Raw genomic sequence first — 19,173 nt, forward strand, 5'->3', positions numbered from 1 at the left:
AAAAATTCCTCTGCGACCCACATGGGCTATCTGCGGTGCAGAGCCGTTCCCGGTCCCCTCTGCTGTGCGGTCGCACCAGCGTCGCCCCAGCACGAGGGAAGGGAGGCAGCGGGGAGAGCAGCCAGTGACGGGGAGCAGAGGCTGCCCGCGCTGGCTCTGAGATACGTGAAATGTCATCACCCTCCGAGCGCTCGGCTTTTGGCGAAAAAGCCCTCGTGGTACAGGAGACCTGGTGGCACCAGAGCTATTTAAACCGCTATGGCCTGCAATCTGGGCCTGCTGAGGGCATGCCGTTTGTTAAATATGTGCAAAAACCAAAGGCCACATTTTCTACTTTATTATTTTATCAAAATTGAAAAGACCTAGGCCAGGAGAGAATTTGATCCTTTTAGGAGAAAAAGCTCTCCTTCAAAACAAAATGAACACAATTTCCCTCCAGCTGAGGGCTAAGAAAATTCTTATCAGATCTTTGAGTAGTCCTCCAGAAAAAATATGAAGTGAAAATGTGGTGGCTTTTAGCTAGAAGATGCAAGATGAACAAGTTGGGCCTTCTTTACACAGCAAATCCAACTTTTCTCCTTTACATATCCCATTCCTCCTTAGAAAAATGGCTACTGCCTACAGACCCTGAGAACAACAACAACAACAAAAAATTTAAAAAAATGTTTCAGAGGCGATTGAAAGCTGAGGTCTGAAGGAGTTTCATTGCTGTGTTATTAATCAAAATGTAGTTCTGGGGACGAAAAGCATTATTTCTTCAGATTTAAAATAAAATATTACTATCCAAGTCTCCACATACCCAACATCTGATTAGTACAGTGAGATCACAGCAGTACTAAAGTGGTCCTGGCGTAGGATCTCCGTGGGCCAGGTGCTGCAGAGACAGCTTTTCAGAGCAAGAAGCAGCCAGCGCTGGCACTCCCAGGCTTTTGGACCTCGCTCAAGGTAAAGCGCGGGGAGATGCGGCAGCTGCAGGGGCAGGGAGCCTGCACGGCAGCAACAGGCTCTGTGCCTGGAAGAAACGCTACAACCTCTGGGCCAGGTGCAGCAGTAAAACCAATACTGAGTTCCTGGCATGTCCTCCTAATACAGCTTTGGTGGCCTGTATCAAATGAATTGCTAGTCACAGTCTTAACAGGCAACTTCAGAGACCTGTATGGCCGTACTTTTCATTCAAAGACCAGGTTAGGAGGGCTGAGTGACCTCAGATCAACATGTCCCTTTATTTTCTGGGGGGAATTCCCCTTGACTTGTGGACGGGAAAGTACATGTAGGTTCTGACAAACCCCCATCTCCTCTGGGCTGCGGCCACTTCCAATTTCTGCATGTCCTTCTAGCAGCTCTCCTTGATGCTAAGAAAAAAGGCTGCTGTAACCTCGTTCCCAGTTAGTTAAAGCTCACTCCGGTCCCTCTTCGAAACGCAGGCTCACAAAAGCACAGAAAGATCCCCGTTTTTTACAGAGAGGTGCAGCGAGAGGAGACATTGACCTGCTCCCGGTGAGCGGCAAAGCCCCCCTACCTGCGGGGCTGCCTTCACCAACACAGCCAGCTTCTCCCTCCTCTCCCGGGGCACGCGCTTGAAACCTCAAGATAGGGACCCATACGAAGACCTGTGTGTGGTCCCTAACTCTCTCCTGAAGTCTAGGACATTATAAATTAGGCTACTAACCTCTCCATGCAGGCTGCAATGCTTGTCCAAACTAACACACATCTAAATGCAGGAAGTGAAATTCAGACTTAAAAGACAGAAGCACGGGGCCCCGTCACCACAAGACTAATCACTTATACACGTAAAGCTCACAAAGACTACATCTCTGATGGGATTAACACAGAGCAGACTGGCTGACAGCAAGCATCACCTCCCCGTAGGTCCCGGGAAGCCGGAGGAGGGAAGAGCGTGCTGAAGCAAGAAGATGACTCAGAGGGAGCCCTGGCTCCCTGCAGAGCTGGTTGCAGGCACAGCAAATCCACACCCACAGCAAAACCCCGCAGCCGCCGACTTTCCTAGGCACAGGCAACTGTGCACAGGTGCTGCCCAGCTCCAGATGTTTCCCGTTAGCAATGGCCCAGGCGTGTGGGGTGGTTATAAATGTGCCAGCGCAGGAGAAGGGTTGTTTGTAGGGTACTTGGTAACTGCTTGGGGCACCCTCTGCTTTTATAGCTGTATGTAGCATGGGTTCTTTTTCTCTGGTTGAGAAATTTAAGGTAGAAAAGGATGAGGGGAGGGCTGGCGTGAGTTGTTCTTTAGGATTTGATAGCTCTGTTTCTATGTGTGATGAGAGTAGTGGATGAAGTGCTGGTGGGTGGAGAAGTTGCCTTGGAGGCTTACTGGGAAAGGCAGTGACTTCTGAGTTGTATCTGACTTTCACCAACAAGGTGAAAAGTGGAATCTGTTGTTGTTGCATAAACAGTAACTCGCATGGATTTGTATTTGCTAATTCTGGGGTACTCTTCCCTAACCAATGCCATCAAATGACATCTATGAGTGATCAAGGCTTCTGTGTATGTGGGATCGGGGTGGGGGAGTGCATGTGGTGAGTAGAACTAATGCCTTTAATAAGGCAAGGAAGAGGGTGGTTAGTCTGCCTGTGTAAATAACACTGTCTTCCTCTCCCTCTGCCCTTCTCCCTGTAACAAAGCAGGCCAGATCCTGTTCTGTTTCATATGGTGACATGGATGACTGGGACAACAGCGATGAATTCATTCAGCGACTGGATTTTTCCAGTTGTGGTGAAGAAAGTGAAGACAGAAGCGTACACGAGGAGGACGCCCCGAGCTCGAGCCCCCCCAGGAGCTGCGAGTTCCAGAAGCAGCAAGGGAGCAGTCCTCTGCCAGCAACCCCTCAGAGAAAGCTTAGTGAGATTTTCCTGAGCAGGACGAAAGCCTGGGTGAGTCCCACCCTGAAGCCTTCCCCCGCCATGAGCAAGAGCCGGGGTAATGCCGAGACACCGCTGCACATCACCTGGAAAAAGCTGCAGCTGTGTGACACCCCGCACACTCCCAAGGTAATGGCGTGTATCACCTCTGTGTCTGAGCAGGCAAGGTGTGCGGTGTCGCTGGGGCATCATTGCGTGGGTGGTGAGGGGATCTGTTGTTAGCTCTGTGGAAAGCATTTTTTAATGTTACTGTTGTTAGCGTCTGCTCTTCCCTTAGAAACCTGGACCATGAGCTCCTTAGCTATGGAAGGGTTATTTTGTGAGCGTGAATAGAAACCTGTGTGTGGGAGCAAGTGACTTGACTCTTTCTGAGCTGTTGTTAAAGCCAATTAGTTGATGTTGGGCCAGTCTGACTTAAAAAACCAAGCAATCATGTGCCTTCGTTCCTTTGTGCCCCTCACACTCTGCTTAGGGGAGTGCACATCTGCAGCATCTCTGTAGGAAGTGTGCGCTGTGCTCCCAGAGGGATAAAAGCATCTCTCTTCAAGGAGCTCGTCATTCCAGGGGGAGCTTGGAGACAGGCAGCTGCCCTGACTGCTCTGTTCAGCACGTTTTTGGATGCAGGTGGGTTTTCTCCTGAAAGAGAAAATTGGAAATGGTGTTGTGGCTGGGGTATACTTTGTCTGGCAAGTCTGGATCGCCTTCAACCAGCTTGTTGTCCAGTGACGCTGATTCTCTTTTTGTGTGAAACTGAGCTGCTCAGTGAATTTGGGGAAAGCAGGACTTCGTTCTCAGGGTAGCAAATCCCCTGTGGAAGGGGTAACAAATCAACGTGCGCTTGTGGAGGAAGGTTAGCCTGTCTTCCTCTGTATCTTCCTAAAATGTAACTTATCTACTGAGCTAGTTTCTTGGGAGAATGATCCCAGCCCGTTTTCTGTGAAACTTCTTGTGTAGAATATAATACAACTGCTTTTTGTCTTCTGTAAGCACAAATGGAGAGTGGGCATCAGCTTCTCTGTTCCCAGATAACTTCTGTTGTGTGCACTGGCTTTTAACATTCAAGGCCTGCAATGAAACATAGCTCTTCCGGTCCTCTCTCAATATTCCTGCTCTACCCACAGACTGGTTGCTCCTTTACTTAAGTGGTACACAGAAGATCAGTCCTTTTAGTGCTTCTGAGCTAGGATTTGACTTCTGTCCCCCTCCAGAAACCTGATTATGAGAGAAGGATGATCCTATGGCCACATATGACCAACTGTGTGGCCATATTTACTGAGGAATGGCTTGCTGCTCTCTAGGGGAAAGCGGCTCTAAATGGCATCACTCCCAAGAATTTCCTGTAATGACCCTTTATAAGAAATCTCCCTGAATCTCATCTGAAAACAGGTGAGAGGTCTAGAATCTCTTGCAGACCATGGGCTACTGGTAGTGCAGGGTGCTTTCGGTGTGTGCTCTTGTGTAGTTAACACGTTGGCTGGATGCTTCAAGACATGCTGCTTGTGGTTTGTCACCTTGTAGCCCATGAGTAGCAATTGCAGTAAATCAACAATTTCTTTTCCTTTGCTGTCTTCTGGGAGAAAGGTCTTGGTTTCCAAGCATGCTGCGAAAGGTGGGCTCTAAAGGGCCTGAGTCTGCTTATAAACGAGGCTGGGAGCATTGATCTTGGAACATTTGAAGGTGAGAGAAAGGCTAAGAGAGCAGAGCCCCATCTAACTGCAGACAGATGAGCACTGGAGCCCCAGCTAGGATGCATGGCAGAGGAGGCAGATGATTGTATTTTGTAGACTTGCCCAATCCTGGAACAGATTGCTAGAGCTAGTTACGGCAGCTGCCTTACACTGTATGGCAGCAGCTACTCTCAGATGATGTTACAGGAGACAAGTCTGCTTGATTATGAAATAGAGCCCTAGTAGAGCAGATGGGAATTGCATGCATACAACAGCAGGCTGCAATGGTATTTTAGATCCCTTTCTTGACTTGTGGCTAGACTAGAATGTAGCAACAATTCTACAAAGCTTCTAGGCTGCTGGGTAAATTGGGCTTGGGCATATACTGCTTTTAATACATCCATATGCAGAACTTTTCCATCCAAGAGCAAGGAGATGCAGACCTTGAGAAAGTGATCAGGAAGCACTTTCAGGGTCATAGTAAACCAGTAGCTGAACTTCCAAGTATGGCTCTAGAAATAGAGGGATGTCCCAGAAGTAGCTATATCCATGAGTGCAGCATCAGTTAGGTGGATGCAGAATACTGCATGCAGCTCTAGGTTTTTTTATCTTCAAAATCTTTCAGTGAGGGAAGGGAGGAACTCAAGATGAGCCACATCTCCGCTCACAAGAGTGAGACCACTGTTGGATCAAAAAGATATAGAAGTATCTTGATCTTCATGACAGGGAGAGTTCTGGGTTCCTGAAAGGCTTTTAACTAGAAGACAGACATATGTTAAAAATCCCTTTAGACCTTACACCACTCTCTTGAAGCTGAAACATGTAAAACAAACTTACATTTCAAAAAGCTGATGGTTACTGAAGGGGTCAAATCATAGAAAGTAAGTAGATGTTTCTGTTTTCAGATCAAGACTGGGTGCTTCTCTGAAGTTACGCTTTACTCAGCCCAAGGTTTTGGACTAGTAGGTGAAACCCAATGGCCTGTCTTCTGTGGGAAGCTGAACTATAGAAGATCCAGAGGTTCCTTCTGAACTTAAATTTCTGAAACTCTGGTTTTGCTTCTCAAGGAGAACTGTTTTCTGGTCACTTTGCCAGTAGCCATATAAAAATATTTCTACCAACTTCCCCTATACTAATGCTGCTTATTGCTGGGGAACTGAAAGGAAACTTGGGTGATGTTCCATCTCATCTCCTGACAAACCTGTCCTGACCAAACTGATGCAACAGACCATGCTTGACAGAAATGGGTCTTCCGTTTAATGCAACATATGATGCAATTTCTGTGTTTCTGTAGGTAGGAAAGACGAGCAGCTGAGTCCTCTTGAGGACTCTGCTTGCCAAAATGGCTTTGCAGGCCTCACCCATGTGAGTGGGGAATAAGAGCCTGAAAGGGCTTAGCAAAGAACGTAATACTTTATGGAAGGAGAAGAAAACTGTCAGGACTAAATTAGGGGTGCAGGGCTTTAATGATTCAGCTATCCTGAGGAGGGAAGCTGAGTTCTCCTTATTTGCAGGAGAGCAGAGATTTTATTCTGACACAGCAGCAACAAAAATATTTTGCTGGCTTATCTGCCACTTCTTTTTTCTCAATACAGAGCCTGTTATCAAAGACAGCTTTTCCTTCATCTGGGACAAAGGTCCCACCCAAAGGCTTCCGACATCTGAGATTTACTCCTGGTGCTGACTCGGATGACTCTACCCAAGCTTCTCTTGTCAACATTAATCCCTTTACACCAGAGTCGTATCGACAAATGCTCTTTCTTCCTAATGGCACGAGGAAGACCAGAGGAGAGCTGTAAGTGAACTACTCTTAAATAACAGGCTGGAAGGAGACTGTTTGAAGGAGATAAGTAATGATGGAGACGTTTAGTACCTGGACTTATTTGCTAACAATGAATCATTCACTTCTGTAGTATTCACTGGTGCAAAGCAAACATTAGCAGACATGTGAAGGTAATAGAAATATAAATAAAATAAATAATTTCCTTTGTTCAGAAATGTAAGTGGGGCATCAACAGCTAACCTCAATGCTATGGCTGTAGGATAAAATTGTACCTCTTTCTTTCTCAACCATAAGTAGAGCGGAGCTTTACTCAGTTATGCACATATCCACAACTTGGAAGAAATTCCATGCACGTTTGCATGTAATACAGCTTTTAATATGGGTGCAGGCTACTGCTGACCTGCAGAAGTTCCGGATCTGGTCTGGGTTAATCAAGACACAAACTTAGTCAAATACCTGTGCACTCCAATGACGTTCAGCTTCTTTCATAGCCGCAACTGTAACAGACGCTCAGCTGGGTATCTCCCTTGAAAGCACAGTGGGGCAGTTCTCCCCTTCACTGGGAGCTGCTTGTCATCAGCAAGGTCATCTCCCACGTAGCTTCACCAGTAATAAGGTGGCCAGGAGAATGATGCCCCAGAACGATGCTTCTCTGCCCTGTGGGCAGTACTGAAGTTGGAGGCTTTCTAAATGGAAACAGAGACTTCCTACCTGGGACTACAGTCTTTAAGGCCTCAGCTAGAAACTCGTTGTGTATTAACACTCTACAAATACGTCTTTAATTAAACTGTGAAGCAAGGTTTGGAGATTCTTTTGAAAAATGTTTTCATTTCAAATCTCAGTTGGATTGCTGCACTGAAATGATACATCTAGACTTTCCTAAACTTCTGTTATAGGAGGGATCCTGATCCAAGAAGCCAGATAAAACAGGAGCTACCTATAAAGGTGAGTGTCTGTGTATTTCCCCCCACAGAAAGGATAAGATGCTTGTAAAGATTTGGTGCTTGATGAAATTTATTCTGCTATTGGAGTATAAATCATGGCATCATGACAGAGGATTAATACCTATGACAAAATAATTCCAGGCTGAATGTTTTATGTTAACATTTGTTTGAGACAACAAACGAGGCAATTATTCCTCTCTCTTAAGGAAACTTGTACTAAAGCAGATCTGAAACTTTGACAAGTAATTCTAAAACTCATTGATTTTGGTCAGGAGGTCTTTCTAGGACATATAATATAATTTGTGTTCCTCAGGGGGAAGTGTATTACTATACTGAGTTAGTGTAAATAGTGACTGTACCTTTGTGGTTCGAAAAAGCAGGTGTATTGCTGTTCCTATGAATCGCTATACTGAGCATCCTTGGAAGTGAATGGAACATAGCTTCTATATTGCAAATAATATATGGACCTGCACTGCAAAACCACAAGGACTGAGCTGAACGGCTCTGATGTGGATAAGTACTGGGGGCAGAGTTTCCGTTGCAGTAGTTGCAATGGCAAACTTCTGAAGCAAGGCAGCACATTCTGTACTCCTTCAGTAGGAAAATGTCCCGCTGGGGAGTGTCTGTGTGCCTTGGGGTCCAAGGGAAGGCCCCACCACAGCTTACGTAGCTACAGGGCAGCAAACACTGTCTTACAACTCAAAACCAAGTTCTCTTGCTGATGTCCGCACTTTGCTGGCAAACCTCAGCGGCGAGGCGTGTTGGCCTGGCTGCACGGGGCAGGGTGCGAGGCCCCACGTACCCCCAGCTGTGCTGGCAGAACTGGGCAGCTGGTGGGGGAACCCATGTCCCACAGCCTTCTTCCTTATTCCCAGTTTTATCTGGGGGGAAGCTACTATCCAGCTGGCTTGTGGAAAGCAAGCCAAGCCCGAATTAAAGATCTGTGTTCAGATGAGGTAAAAATCTCAATTTTCCTGAGCAGCCCCTTGAAGGAAGTATCTTGTCTTGTGCAAGTAGGTAGAATTGTTCATTGTAATTGTGAAATAATTAGGCTTACTGGAAGAATAATGGTACCCTCTAGCCGAGGAGACTGGTATTGCAGAAAAACTGGCCTCCATGGAAAAACTACAGCTGCAGAGCAAATCTGCTACCAGGTAACATCCGGGATTACCACAATTATTGTTTTCCTTAGAAGAAAGCCTCAAATAACTTGTGGCTTACTGAAATATTATTCTGCTCGAGTGCTGATTAGATTAAGTATGTAATACAGATATAAAATCGTGTACTAGGAGGTATCTTTATTCCCTGAGCTTTTTAAGATACTGTAAAATATAGCTGTCTTATGAAATACAACCTGTTGTGAAGGGCTGCTGTTTCATATGGGCCACATCTTACTGGCTGTGAGAACCCAACTCTTTACCCCCACCCTTTAAGGTCATATACCATATACTACAGTAATCACAGCAGAGGTTTCTGTGGAAACCACCATGCAACATGAGCCACTGTCCCTGTAAGGGATGCAGGAGGTTGAAGAAAAATCACTTAGCCCACTCTCTTCTTGTTCACTTCATGCTCCACTGCTTATCTCTTTACTTATCTCCTCTGCGAGTAGACATCACTACAAGCAGTACCAGCAGTTCCTATTTCCCTAGCGACCATTACTGTAGCAATAATGATGTTCCAGCTGTTCTGCAGGCTTGCAGCCTTTGTGGAAAAGTGGCTCCTGGTGAGAAATCACTGGGAATACAAACGGATACACTGAGACCTGCTAATCTGCCATTAGTTAACAGCTGGTGCTTCAGCCCTGATGAGAGCCTGAACTGATGCAGAATGCCCTTGCTGCAGGCAACCTTAGCTGCAAGAGTAAAGCAGCACTTACATTGCTGGGGCTACGTTAAGCCAATGCACTAAGCTGCTCTCCTGAGCTCAAAATAGGCAATAGCTCGTATTTAAACACAAGTTCAGTATATGAGTCTGGCTAATTCAGAGGTACTGCACTTCAACCTACCAAGGCTGGTAACAGGTCTTCTGGAGTCTGCAGTAGCTGGGCAGAAGACAAGTATTTTGTTGTTGTCTGTTGTTCATCCCTGACTGACTCCATCAGCCATGGGTCTAGGAACTGGGCAGGGCTGCCAAGAGAAGAGATGTGATGGTAGTAACCCACAGAGGCTTAGGCACATACAGCCAACTAGGCTACAATTCTCCTTAGCTGCAATGTTTACCTCTATGGCTAGCAAGTCATGATTTAAAAAAAAAAAAAAAACCACAAAAAAACAAAAAAACAAAAAAAAAAAACAAAAAAAAAAAAACAAAAAAAACCCCCAAAAAAACCAAAACAAAAAACCCAACAACAACTTGGCCAAACCAGGCCAAGATGGCCTTTGTTAGGTGGTCTGAAAAAACCACAACATGCCTAAGTGGAAGGTAGCATTTCGAGAAGAACTGGCAGCGCACCTGCACACGTGCCTGGATGAACATCCAGAATGAGAGAGGGAGCAACAGGGGTGCTCTGTGAGAGCAAGTGCTACACAGCTCTAAAAACATGACAAATGTCATTATCTAAGTATTTCAACTCATACTTTGCTGGTTTTGTGACCTTGTAGAGATATCCTCTGAAAGAGAGCAATATGGTTTCCCGCTACAAGAAGGAGTTCCTGGAGCTAGAAAAAATTGGTGTGGGGGAATTTGGCTCTGTCTACAAGTGCATCAAACGCCTTGATGGATGCGTTTATGCCATCAAACGCTCCAAAAGGCCTCTGGCAGGATCCTCGGATGAGTGAGTATGCTAGCTAGAAACTGCCAGTTGAAATGATGGGCATGTTCTTGGGAGGTGTGATGGGGAAGGAGGGAGTGTGGATCTAAAGGTATCTGAGGGGTGACATGAGCAAAAACTGGCTGCTGTTGCACTCCCAAGTAACAGTTGGGAGAGTGGGGGAAGTTACCACTTTAGGACTATTGGATATAAATGTCTGGGAAAGGGAAGAAGCCACATGCATTGCAAAGTGACATGGCAGCTTACCTGAACTCCCTGGGTCCATGCAGCCAGTTTCTTTAAAATAACAACTGTCAATTAGTTCATTTGTGGTATGTCCCTGCCCTGCTGTACGGCCAGCACTGCTCACATCTTTATTGACCAGCTAGTGTTGTCCTGTATGCTAAAGCAAAGACTTTGAGGCTGCCTTTGCCTCTTTAACAAAAGACTTCCTCAGTGATTTTTTTTATTGGCAGCTGCTCAGCACATTTGAGCAACGGCAGGTTTTGCTTCAGCAGCTGTGAGAGCCAGTCTGTCTGCCAAAACCCAAGAGAAAGTCCTAAACACCTCTGCCTTCCCTTTCTCAAGCCAGGCTGCAAACCAGGGCTCCTCTCATGGCCCCAAGCAGGACCCTGGCACCCTGTCACCACTGCTTTTTTTCTGTGCGTGCTTCTCTAGGCAGCTGGCACTGCGCGAGGTTTATGCTCATGCTGTCCTTGGACACCACCCCCACGTTGTGCGCTACTACTCGGCGTGGGCAGAGGACGATCACATGATTATCCAAAATGAACACTGCGATGGTAAGAGCTGTGACATTGTTAAAGGCTGAGATCTCAGGATGGGTGCAGTTACCTTCTTTTGTACTTAAATATGGGACGCTTTGGCTTACAACAAAGCAAACTGCACTGAGGCTACAGTTCCATGGAGAATCCAGTAAGGGCTCATAATATTTAGACAAAGCTCTGAATGGTGCCAATGGCTTACAAGTAATGAATACCCTCTAATTTGTGGGATTTTAAAACTGTTCCTCTGCGTTGGCTGGCCTGGAAAAGTATTCCCCATGCTGATGCTTAGAGCTGCCTTTGGGACTGTCCAGGTAAAGCCTGATATGAATGACTCAAGAGCATAACTTAAGTGCCATGTATCTTGGAAACAAACCCTTCTTAATTCATTATAAGTAATGATTTGAAGGGTGGCTACCTGGTTGAGGTGAAGGCACCTTTCTTCTTGCCTAGAAGAAAGGGCTCAACAGCTGCAGTGGAACGGTGCTAATTAATGAGGTAAACTGTAAACGGGGTGCTGCAGGCAGGGTGGTACGCTCTTACTTGGGTTTGCCCTTGGCCATACTCCTGTTTGGGAGACGTTGGAAAAGATACCTCTGGCTACCAGAGGAGCTGAAGGCAAAAATGTAGCTCTCATCTTTCAACTGCTCATGCTGTCTTGGGGTTCAGTGATAATGAGTGGTGCTAGCTGTTTGGAGTAATGACTTCAAATCTGGTGGAGGTAACATGAAACATGGTGTTCATTGCTGCAGCACTGATGCATTTTTTGCGTTCTAGTGGATGAACATCTGAGACTAAAGGAGAAGTGGTGAAAAGCAGGCTGACGGGGAGAGAGGCCATGGTATTTGCTAGTCCTGAAATAGCCGGAGTGCCTTAATGGAACTCGCAAAACTCTGTTTCTGTATCAAATGTTACATTCTTCAATCAAAAATCTGTTACTGGGAGCTTAATTTCCTTGCTCCACCATTCATATACCTGCTTTCTGCCTGTAAGCATGGCAAAAGTAATTAACTTTTCCACTGTTCACTTGCAGCAGCATCAGCATCGCTACCAGGTCAGCCCTTCTGGTGCTGTAGGTAGAACTGCAGTTGCTCAGTCCTTGGCAAGCAGAAGGCAGAGCGCTCTGAGGCAATGGAAAGGCTGAAGCCAAATGGTGATGTCCAAGTTTGATCACTAGGGCATATATAGCTGGTCTGGTCGGGGTTTGTCACTAGCAAGCCTGCAAGTGCTCTGAGCAGTAGTTTCTGCTAAGCTACTTCAAACATGCTGCTCCGTAAAATCTTTGTCAGGTCTCAGACCTGACAGACTGACTGTTTTTACCTAGGTGGGAGTCTCCAAGACGTGCTGCTGGAAAATGCAAAGCTTGGCCAGTATTTCCCAGAAGCAGAGCTGAAAGAAATATTGTTACAAGTCTCCATGGGGCTAAAATACATCCACAACTCTGGCCTTGTGCACCTCGACATTAAACCTAGTAAGTATAGCGCTCTCCTCCTTTGTGGAGGGTCCTCCAAGTGACCCGTTGGGGTAGGACCTGTAATAGGTCTTTCTGACTGGACCTATTACAGTGCTTCAAAGGAAAGAGGATCTTGCCCTAAAAGGTGAATGTCTTGTGTTTTTTTTTTTTTAATCTTGCCACTACTGCTGTTCTAAAACTAAGCCTTCTATAATAGTTGGCAGCATTTTACTGCTGCCTCATGATCTTCATAATCCTGGCTCGTGGGAATCACTTTCATACTGGTGGAGCAAGTAGGGCTGCTAATGAAGACGGGGACTTCTGTATTTGCTGCTGTCTTGTTGCACAACACTTGACCTTTGTACATGAGAGCTGGAGAGAGAAGTGAATATTTATTGTACCTACCCTGAGGGATTAAGTTCCTGCAAAAAATAGTAACAAGCTTCCCTCTGCAGCTGAGGATGGTACCTCCAGGGCAGTGCTCCCCCCCAGTCACAAAGCTTCGTCCTTACAGCTGAGCTCCTCTTTCCTGCTGAAATCCTAGCTTGGGGGGGCAGAGGGAGGGGCAGAAAAGTTGATTAGATTAGGATATCTTATGCACAAGATACAACTGTCTTCTGTCAACTGTATTGCTGAATATGTGAGCTGGGCAGAAAGCAGACTAATGGGTGGGAAGCATGTGCATAGTTTCTCTGGCTGCAAAGCTTAACTAGCTTGACAGGTGGGATTTTTACAAAGGTGTCAGGCTGCTGCAGTATGGCTGCTGATATCACACTATTGCTAAACTTCACTGTCTTGCAGGTAATATCTTCATCTGTCACCAGCTGGCAGTTGCAGGCCCTGCTGGGCAGGAAGAGAGTGACAGTGAAGACGAATTCTCTTCTGGTGTGATGTATAAGATTGGTAGGTTTTAGCACACTTTACAACTGGCTTAAGATTAGGGCTGCTTATTACTGCTTGATATTCCTCTGTCCTGCTGGCTGAAGAGACTTGTGTACAAAGCTGATAGCACAGTCCTGAATGCCTCTGCTACTTACCAGAATTCACTCCTCTAAGGAGACCAGTCCTAGAAAACTCGTGTGCTTGTTTCCAAGCCTGGATTCCTGAGTAGGAGCAGGCTTGCTATCTTACTCAGTATTTCCTGATTGCTCTGTTGGTGCCTATAAAATGCAGACTTTTTATTGATGGAGGAGATCTCTGTCAGTTTGCTCCACTAGTCGCTTGTTCTTTGTCTCAGGTGACCTTGGCCATGTGACATCAATAACAAACCCCCAGGTGGAGGAAGGAGACAGACGGTTTTTGGCCAATGAGATTTTGCAAGAGGTACAGCTGCTAGTGGGGTAGTGGGGAGAACAGGGTGGTGAGCAAGTGGGGAGAGATCCACTGTAGTGAAATCATTAGTCTGGCATATTCCTTGCCTTATCTCTCCTCTCTTGTGTCTGGTCTGGCTGTGAAATCAGCAAAATTAACACTTTATTAAGAATAGTATAGGTGTGGGTCTTGTCATGTAAATACTTAACGTACTTCATAAGTAACTTTATCATTAGATTATCGCAACTATTCTACCTGCGAGGGACGCATGGGACAAAACCCTTATCGGTTTGGAGACATCTCATGTTACACACCCAGCTGAGGTTAAACTGCTGGATGTGACTACTGAGGAATATATGCACCCAGACAAATACCTTGTACAAGAAACATGGATCAGGTAGTGTGGAGAGGTGGGAAGCACAACACACTTAAACTGGCTGCAGTTTTGCCACTCTGGCCAGTGAACAAAAAGAGAATCAGTACGTAACAAACAGCTTGGATGTGTTCATTAACTCACGTATTTAAGTGACAGTTTGTGTGCAAGTGGATTTAGGAACTGTTAGGTCAATATATCACATGCAGTCTTTAGTTTTAGTTGGGCATGGCTAGCTTATTACCTTGTGGTGAAGGCTGGAGGTGCACATTTGTTAGGCCGTCCTCTGGATTTGCTGTGGTGATCCTAATGTGGGCTGCAAGCTCCTCATGACTGGGTGACAGCTAAGGTGCTATTAGTTACCGATACTACTTGCTATGCATGTTTTCATCCTAAAGAGGAGAAAACAGGTAACTGGGATGGTGAAGGCAGTGTCATGCATATACTTGTTTGGCTGTTTCTTTTTGAGCTGGTATCCCAACCCACCTGCGTTCAGTATAGCAAGACATTCCCTTTCTATAACTGTTTATCTTCTCTCCGCAGCAATATTGCTATTTGCCGAAGGCAGACATATTTGCCCTGGCACTCACGGTAGCTCTCGCGGCCGGCACAGCACCGCTGCCTCACAACGGGACCATGTGGCACCACATCCGCAAAGGCAATATCCCACCGATCCCCCAGAAGCTTCCTCATCGCTTTCTTGAACTCCTCAAGGTGAGGAAGTAGTCTGGACAGGATGGAGGTTTTTCCAGTTGGCATGTGACAGCCGGAGTGTTAAACCCTGAACTCCTTTGCCTTCTAGCTCATGATCCATCCTAACCCAGTGGAAAGACCTTCTGCCACAGCCCTTACTAAACATCCAGTTCTCCGTCCTTCACGTGGAAAAGCTGTGCAGCTCCAGAAGCAGCTAAATGTGGAGAAGTGCAAGACTGCCATGCTGGAAAGGTAGGGCTGGCTTGGACATGAAGGGGAGAAGACATGGGCACAACAAGTGCTGGTCACCAGGCTTGAACGTAGGGTGGTAGTGCTGGGAGACCCGACAGGCAGAAATACCCAGTCAGCTCCTGTGCCTGGAGCTGGGCGGGTGATGGGGCTGTAGCAGGGACTTGTAGTGCCCAAGAGCTGTGGCAAGCGGCTGTGCTTCACTTCTGGCTGTGAGGAATTGGCTAAACTAGAGCAGTGAACTTGCATGCTTACTGCAACCACTGCGGATGGAAAATACTGATACAATATGCAGCCAGTGGGCAGACGAGGAAGTGATACTGCACTGAGATAGTGGTCTAGCAGAGAAGGAAGAGAAATATCAGGTGGTGGCAGACATCCTTTTTCCCCTTGCTCCCTCTCGCTGCTGTTGGCAGTAACGTTTTGAGGTGCTGGGGAATTGCACCCCTCTTAGTGCAATAGTCAGCTGGGGAATAGGTTTTCCATGTAGACAGGAGAGCATATGCTCTGGGAGATCAGCAAGCATCAGGGAAAAAAGGCAACGCAAAAGCAGCATGTGCCTTTATTAGGTATTTGTGCTGCATGAGATGGCACTAATCTAAGTTCCACTATTCACAAGTATCTGAAACAATGGGAGAAAAACTGAACTAGGGACTCTTCCTACTGATGCCAGTCTAGGAGTGTGTTGCTGACCTGATGCATAGTTTTCTTTTGGTAAGCCTTCAAAGCTGTTCTGAAGTAGAAACTCTAGCAAAACCTACAGTAATCTTCATGTCACCCTCTGGGGTCAAAAGTCACCACTCTCCAGCCATACTGGAGTACTGCAGTAACCCTCGTGTGCAAGACTGTTCATAGCTTTCTTCTGTAGCTGATGGGGGTTCATGCATGACATGGTTTTCTTCCTCTCCTCTTCCTTCGTCTCCCCCCTGCAGGGAACTTAAAGCAGCCCGCCTTGCCCAGACCCTCATGAAGGACCAGCCCTTAGGAAGTGCCAAGTTGCAAGAGTCTGAAACCTCTTCTAAGCAGAACAGCAAACGCCTGGTGGGAGGGAAGAGCTGTCGCTCATTTAGCTTTACTTTGGGTTACTGAACTTCTGTGTTGTCCAAAAAGGTCTGGCTGCTGAATGGCCCTGTGAAGGCAGAGGGTCTGCACAGACCAATGCCCCATATTAGCTCTCCCTGTCGTCGTTTTTGGTTCCCTCATTAGTTACGATGAGATGTTGGCTGAGGGAAGAATGACTAGCTTACAAGTGTCAGATCATGGGATTTAAGATTATTGTCCTCAGTCTTTTACCTGTTTAATTTCTTGTGTAACTGGTCTTGTTCTAGACTAAGAATAGCTTTGCCATACAAGCGAAAGGATGGCATTTCCTCTACTCGCTTCCCTCGTTGTTTAGTTGGGCCCTATTACTGATGATGTTTTTGTGGTCTTCACGCTCTGGCCACCTGCGTGTCTTTAGAGGGGAGATAGTGGCTGTACATGGAGATAGCCTCTACAGCTGGGTCCTCCTAGAAGTGAGGAGGTGGAGACTATGGTAGGCAGTGTTAACTACACATCAGGAGACAGACTGGTTATTACACGGCAGTCCTGGTGGACTTGGGATGCAACTGGAGTGGCATTTCACTGAGGGGGACAACGAGTAAAAGGAAACGCTTTGAGTTAAGGGGGCCTTACTTGTGGAAGTTGAAGGAAAACGTCCACTCCCTTTCCGCAACAAGCATAATATCATGTGGTTAAGCTTTTGCAGACTAGTCCCTGATGCCTGACTTGTTTTATGCTGCTCGGCCAGGATTCCTTGCTTAAAGCGGGGGACATGACGCTCGTGTGCTGGTAGCTGGGTCTGCGGACCTGTTCCCCTCCCAGTATCTTACACGTGGTGCAACCGCCTGCGCACTACCGCCCTTCAGCAAAGAGGAGGGAAATTGGAAAGAGCTTTTTAGGCCTTGTCAGTTTTTTTGGAGTTGCCCATGTAAAGTGTTGTATATATTTAATATTTTATTAAATCTCACCCCCCTGCTTAACGTAACTTTCTGGATCCTGGTCGGCGGCAGGCCCGGCCGTGGTAGTGGACGGCGTGCTGTCACGAGGGAGAGTGTGAAGGTGGTAACTTGGTTATTTTCAGGTTTTACTGAAGCTTGTGTTCAAATGCCGGTCAGTGCCGGCTTTTAAACTGTTGGATCCCACCCCCTGTCAGAAGCGGAACGTGCAAATAAAGATTTTAACCCTTTTACCTACAATGGAGTGACTTTTTCTTTTTCCCTTTGGGCCTCCCTCCTCCCCACCCGGGAGATCTGAATCACCCGCGGGCCACCGCCCCGCGCAAGGCCGCGCCGCTCCCGCCCCTTTCCATGCCTGCCCGCGGTGCGCTGCCGTTTCCCGCCCCTCCCGGGCTGCTCTGCAGAACCGCTGGTAGGGGAGACGGTCGCGTTTCCGCCCGGACCTTCTCTGCGGGGCACCCTTCCGCTTCCGGTCGGGAGGGCGCTGCGGCGGGAGAGGTGCAGAGGGCGAGGGGGTCGGGCGGGAGCGGGCGGTGGGGCCGGGGCCGGGGCCGGGGGTCTTGGCGGCGGGACGGAGCTCCCTCCGGCGCTGCTTCAGCCCTGCTTTTCTCTCTGCAGGCGCGGCGGCGGCATGTTGCGGCGACCGGCGTGGCAGGTACGGCCGTATGGGGGGCCCGGGCCGTGGGTGACGGTTTAACGGTTCCCTGAGGGAGCGGCGCTCCCCTCCCCCGGGCCCTGGGGTCAGGCTGCGGTCCTAGCGGGAGCTTGGCCTTGACTTTACCTCCCCGGGGTGCCCGCAGCGCGGGGGGAGTCGCTCGGGGTGGGGGTTGCTGAAAGCCTTCCCGCCGCGGGGAGAAGCAGCTCCTGCCTCTCCTCAGCCCGCCGCGGGGCTTGTAATAACTTTCTCGTCACGGAAGCTGGTTTTCACCGCCGTCCTCAGTTGCACCGTTACAGGCTGCGAGGAGCGGGGATAATCGAGGATCCCGAAGCTGCTCGCCTCCGGGGCGCAGGCTGCAAGGGCCGGAGGAGCGCTCTGCTGCCGGGCGGGGCGTTCGCAGGGCCTCGACTGAGCTGTGCTACCTGCGAGCGGCTTTTCCTACACAAACCAGCTGTAGCTGCTGGTGCCTTTACCGCAGCACTGAAAAAAAGATGTATTAAAAGATCCGGCTTATGCATGGAATGAGTCTTAGACAATTTGCATATACATCAATGAACCATATAGACATACCAAAGAACTTCTGTTTTGCAAGTTGCATTTCCTCTGCTTTAGCTCCTCTGCTCAACACAGTACTGTCAGTCTCGCCTTCCTTTAAGTTTTGCAACCACTTGTTACAGGAGAGGAGCTTTTCTTCCAGTTCCCACACGTGGGCCTCTTGCAGAGGTGTTCCTGGGCTTTTCTTCTAGGACATGATATTTGCCAGTATCAAGTCAGTTCCTTTTCTTTTTCTCACTTGTGTTTAGCTGCAGCAATCAGGGTTTTGTGGCCTTGATTTGCTGTTTGCTTGGGAACGAGGCGTTATCAGCCCATCATACTGCTTATGGCGGTGGATAGATGTACATTTTGGGCACATCTTGTTAATCTCTCAAGTGAAGCAGAAAGTTGATGAAACTATCAAAACTGTGTTTGTTTCCAAAAACTAAAGCCCAACCAACTAAACAACCCCTCCACTTCAAATATGCCCCCCTCCCCCCATTATGTATTACAGAAAAACAGTAGTTACTGCATGTCCCAAAAATAATTGCTGGACATGTACCTTTGGGCCGTTCTTTTTCCTAGGCAGCTTTTTAACCCCAGTTTAACCAAATATTCTTTGAATAATCCTATTGGCTTCATTTAGCTGAACAGATTTCTTCCATAAGTCATTGGAAAAGAAGGTACTTGCAAAACCTCTGTAAGTGTTCAGAAAACAAGGTGTAAAAGCACGTGAATACTGTTCATACTTTGTGTCTTGGAAACTAACATCTGTTGCTTCCTTCAGGTGCTTCGCCAGTTTGTAAGACATGATTCTGATACAGTTGGCTCGTTGGTACTCGAAAGATGTGAGTAGCTCCTGAGATGAAACTTAGCTGTTACTCTTTGTGGTTTTATCTCGGTTTTAGAATGGCTGAAATATACCAGGAGAGGAACAGTTAGGAATGGTAGCTCCTGAATGCAGTAATTAAGAATGTGTTGTTTCAAACAAACAGGCTCTTAAGTAGCCTCCTATCTGCTCTTTACCAAGTCAAGCAGCCCTTAAGGGGAAAAACAAAAAAGCCCTGACAATGGAGTACAACCTGTAAAAGGCAGGTAGTC

General features: G+C 47.3%; 1 protein-coding gene across 2 annotated transcripts in view; it reads left to right on the forward strand.

Moving 5' to 3' along the window:
• Positions 1-2,672: 2,672 nt before the first annotated feature.
• Positions 2,673-19,173, forward strand: part of LOC142085799 (single-stranded DNA-binding protein, mitochondrial-like) — a 19,864-nt gene continuing 3,363 nt past the window's right edge. Inside the window, exons 1-12 of one of the 2 annotated variants that reach the window (XM_075158149.1) lie at positions 2,673-3,005; positions 6,139-6,338; positions 7,223-7,271; positions 9,874-10,046; positions 10,701-10,822; positions 12,129-12,275; positions 13,059-13,160; positions 13,495-13,580; positions 14,485-14,655; positions 14,744-14,886; positions 17,499-17,535; positions 18,860-18,920. In XM_075158149.1, coding sequence (XP_075014250.1) covers positions 2,673-3,005; positions 6,139-6,338; positions 7,223-7,271; positions 9,874-10,046; positions 10,701-10,822; positions 12,129-12,275; positions 13,059-13,160; positions 13,495-13,580; positions 14,485-14,655; positions 14,744-14,886; positions 17,499-17,535; positions 18,860-18,920 — 1,624 coding nt within the window. Of the gene's footprint in view, positions 3,006-6,138; positions 6,339-7,222; positions 7,272-9,873; positions 10,047-10,700; positions 10,823-12,128; positions 12,276-13,058; positions 13,161-13,494; positions 13,581-14,484; positions 14,656-14,743; positions 14,887-17,360; positions 17,379-17,498; positions 17,536-18,859; positions 18,921-19,173 lie in introns of those variants that run through there. The other variant, XM_075158157.1, reaches the window with a different exon arrangement.

This window comes from Calonectris borealis, chromosome 1, assembly GCF_964195595.1.
Source record: "Calonectris borealis chromosome 1, bCalBor7.hap1.2, whole genome shotgun sequence".
NCBI classification, from domain to species: domain Eukaryota; kingdom Metazoa; phylum Chordata; class Aves; order Procellariiformes; family Procellariidae; genus Calonectris; species Calonectris borealis.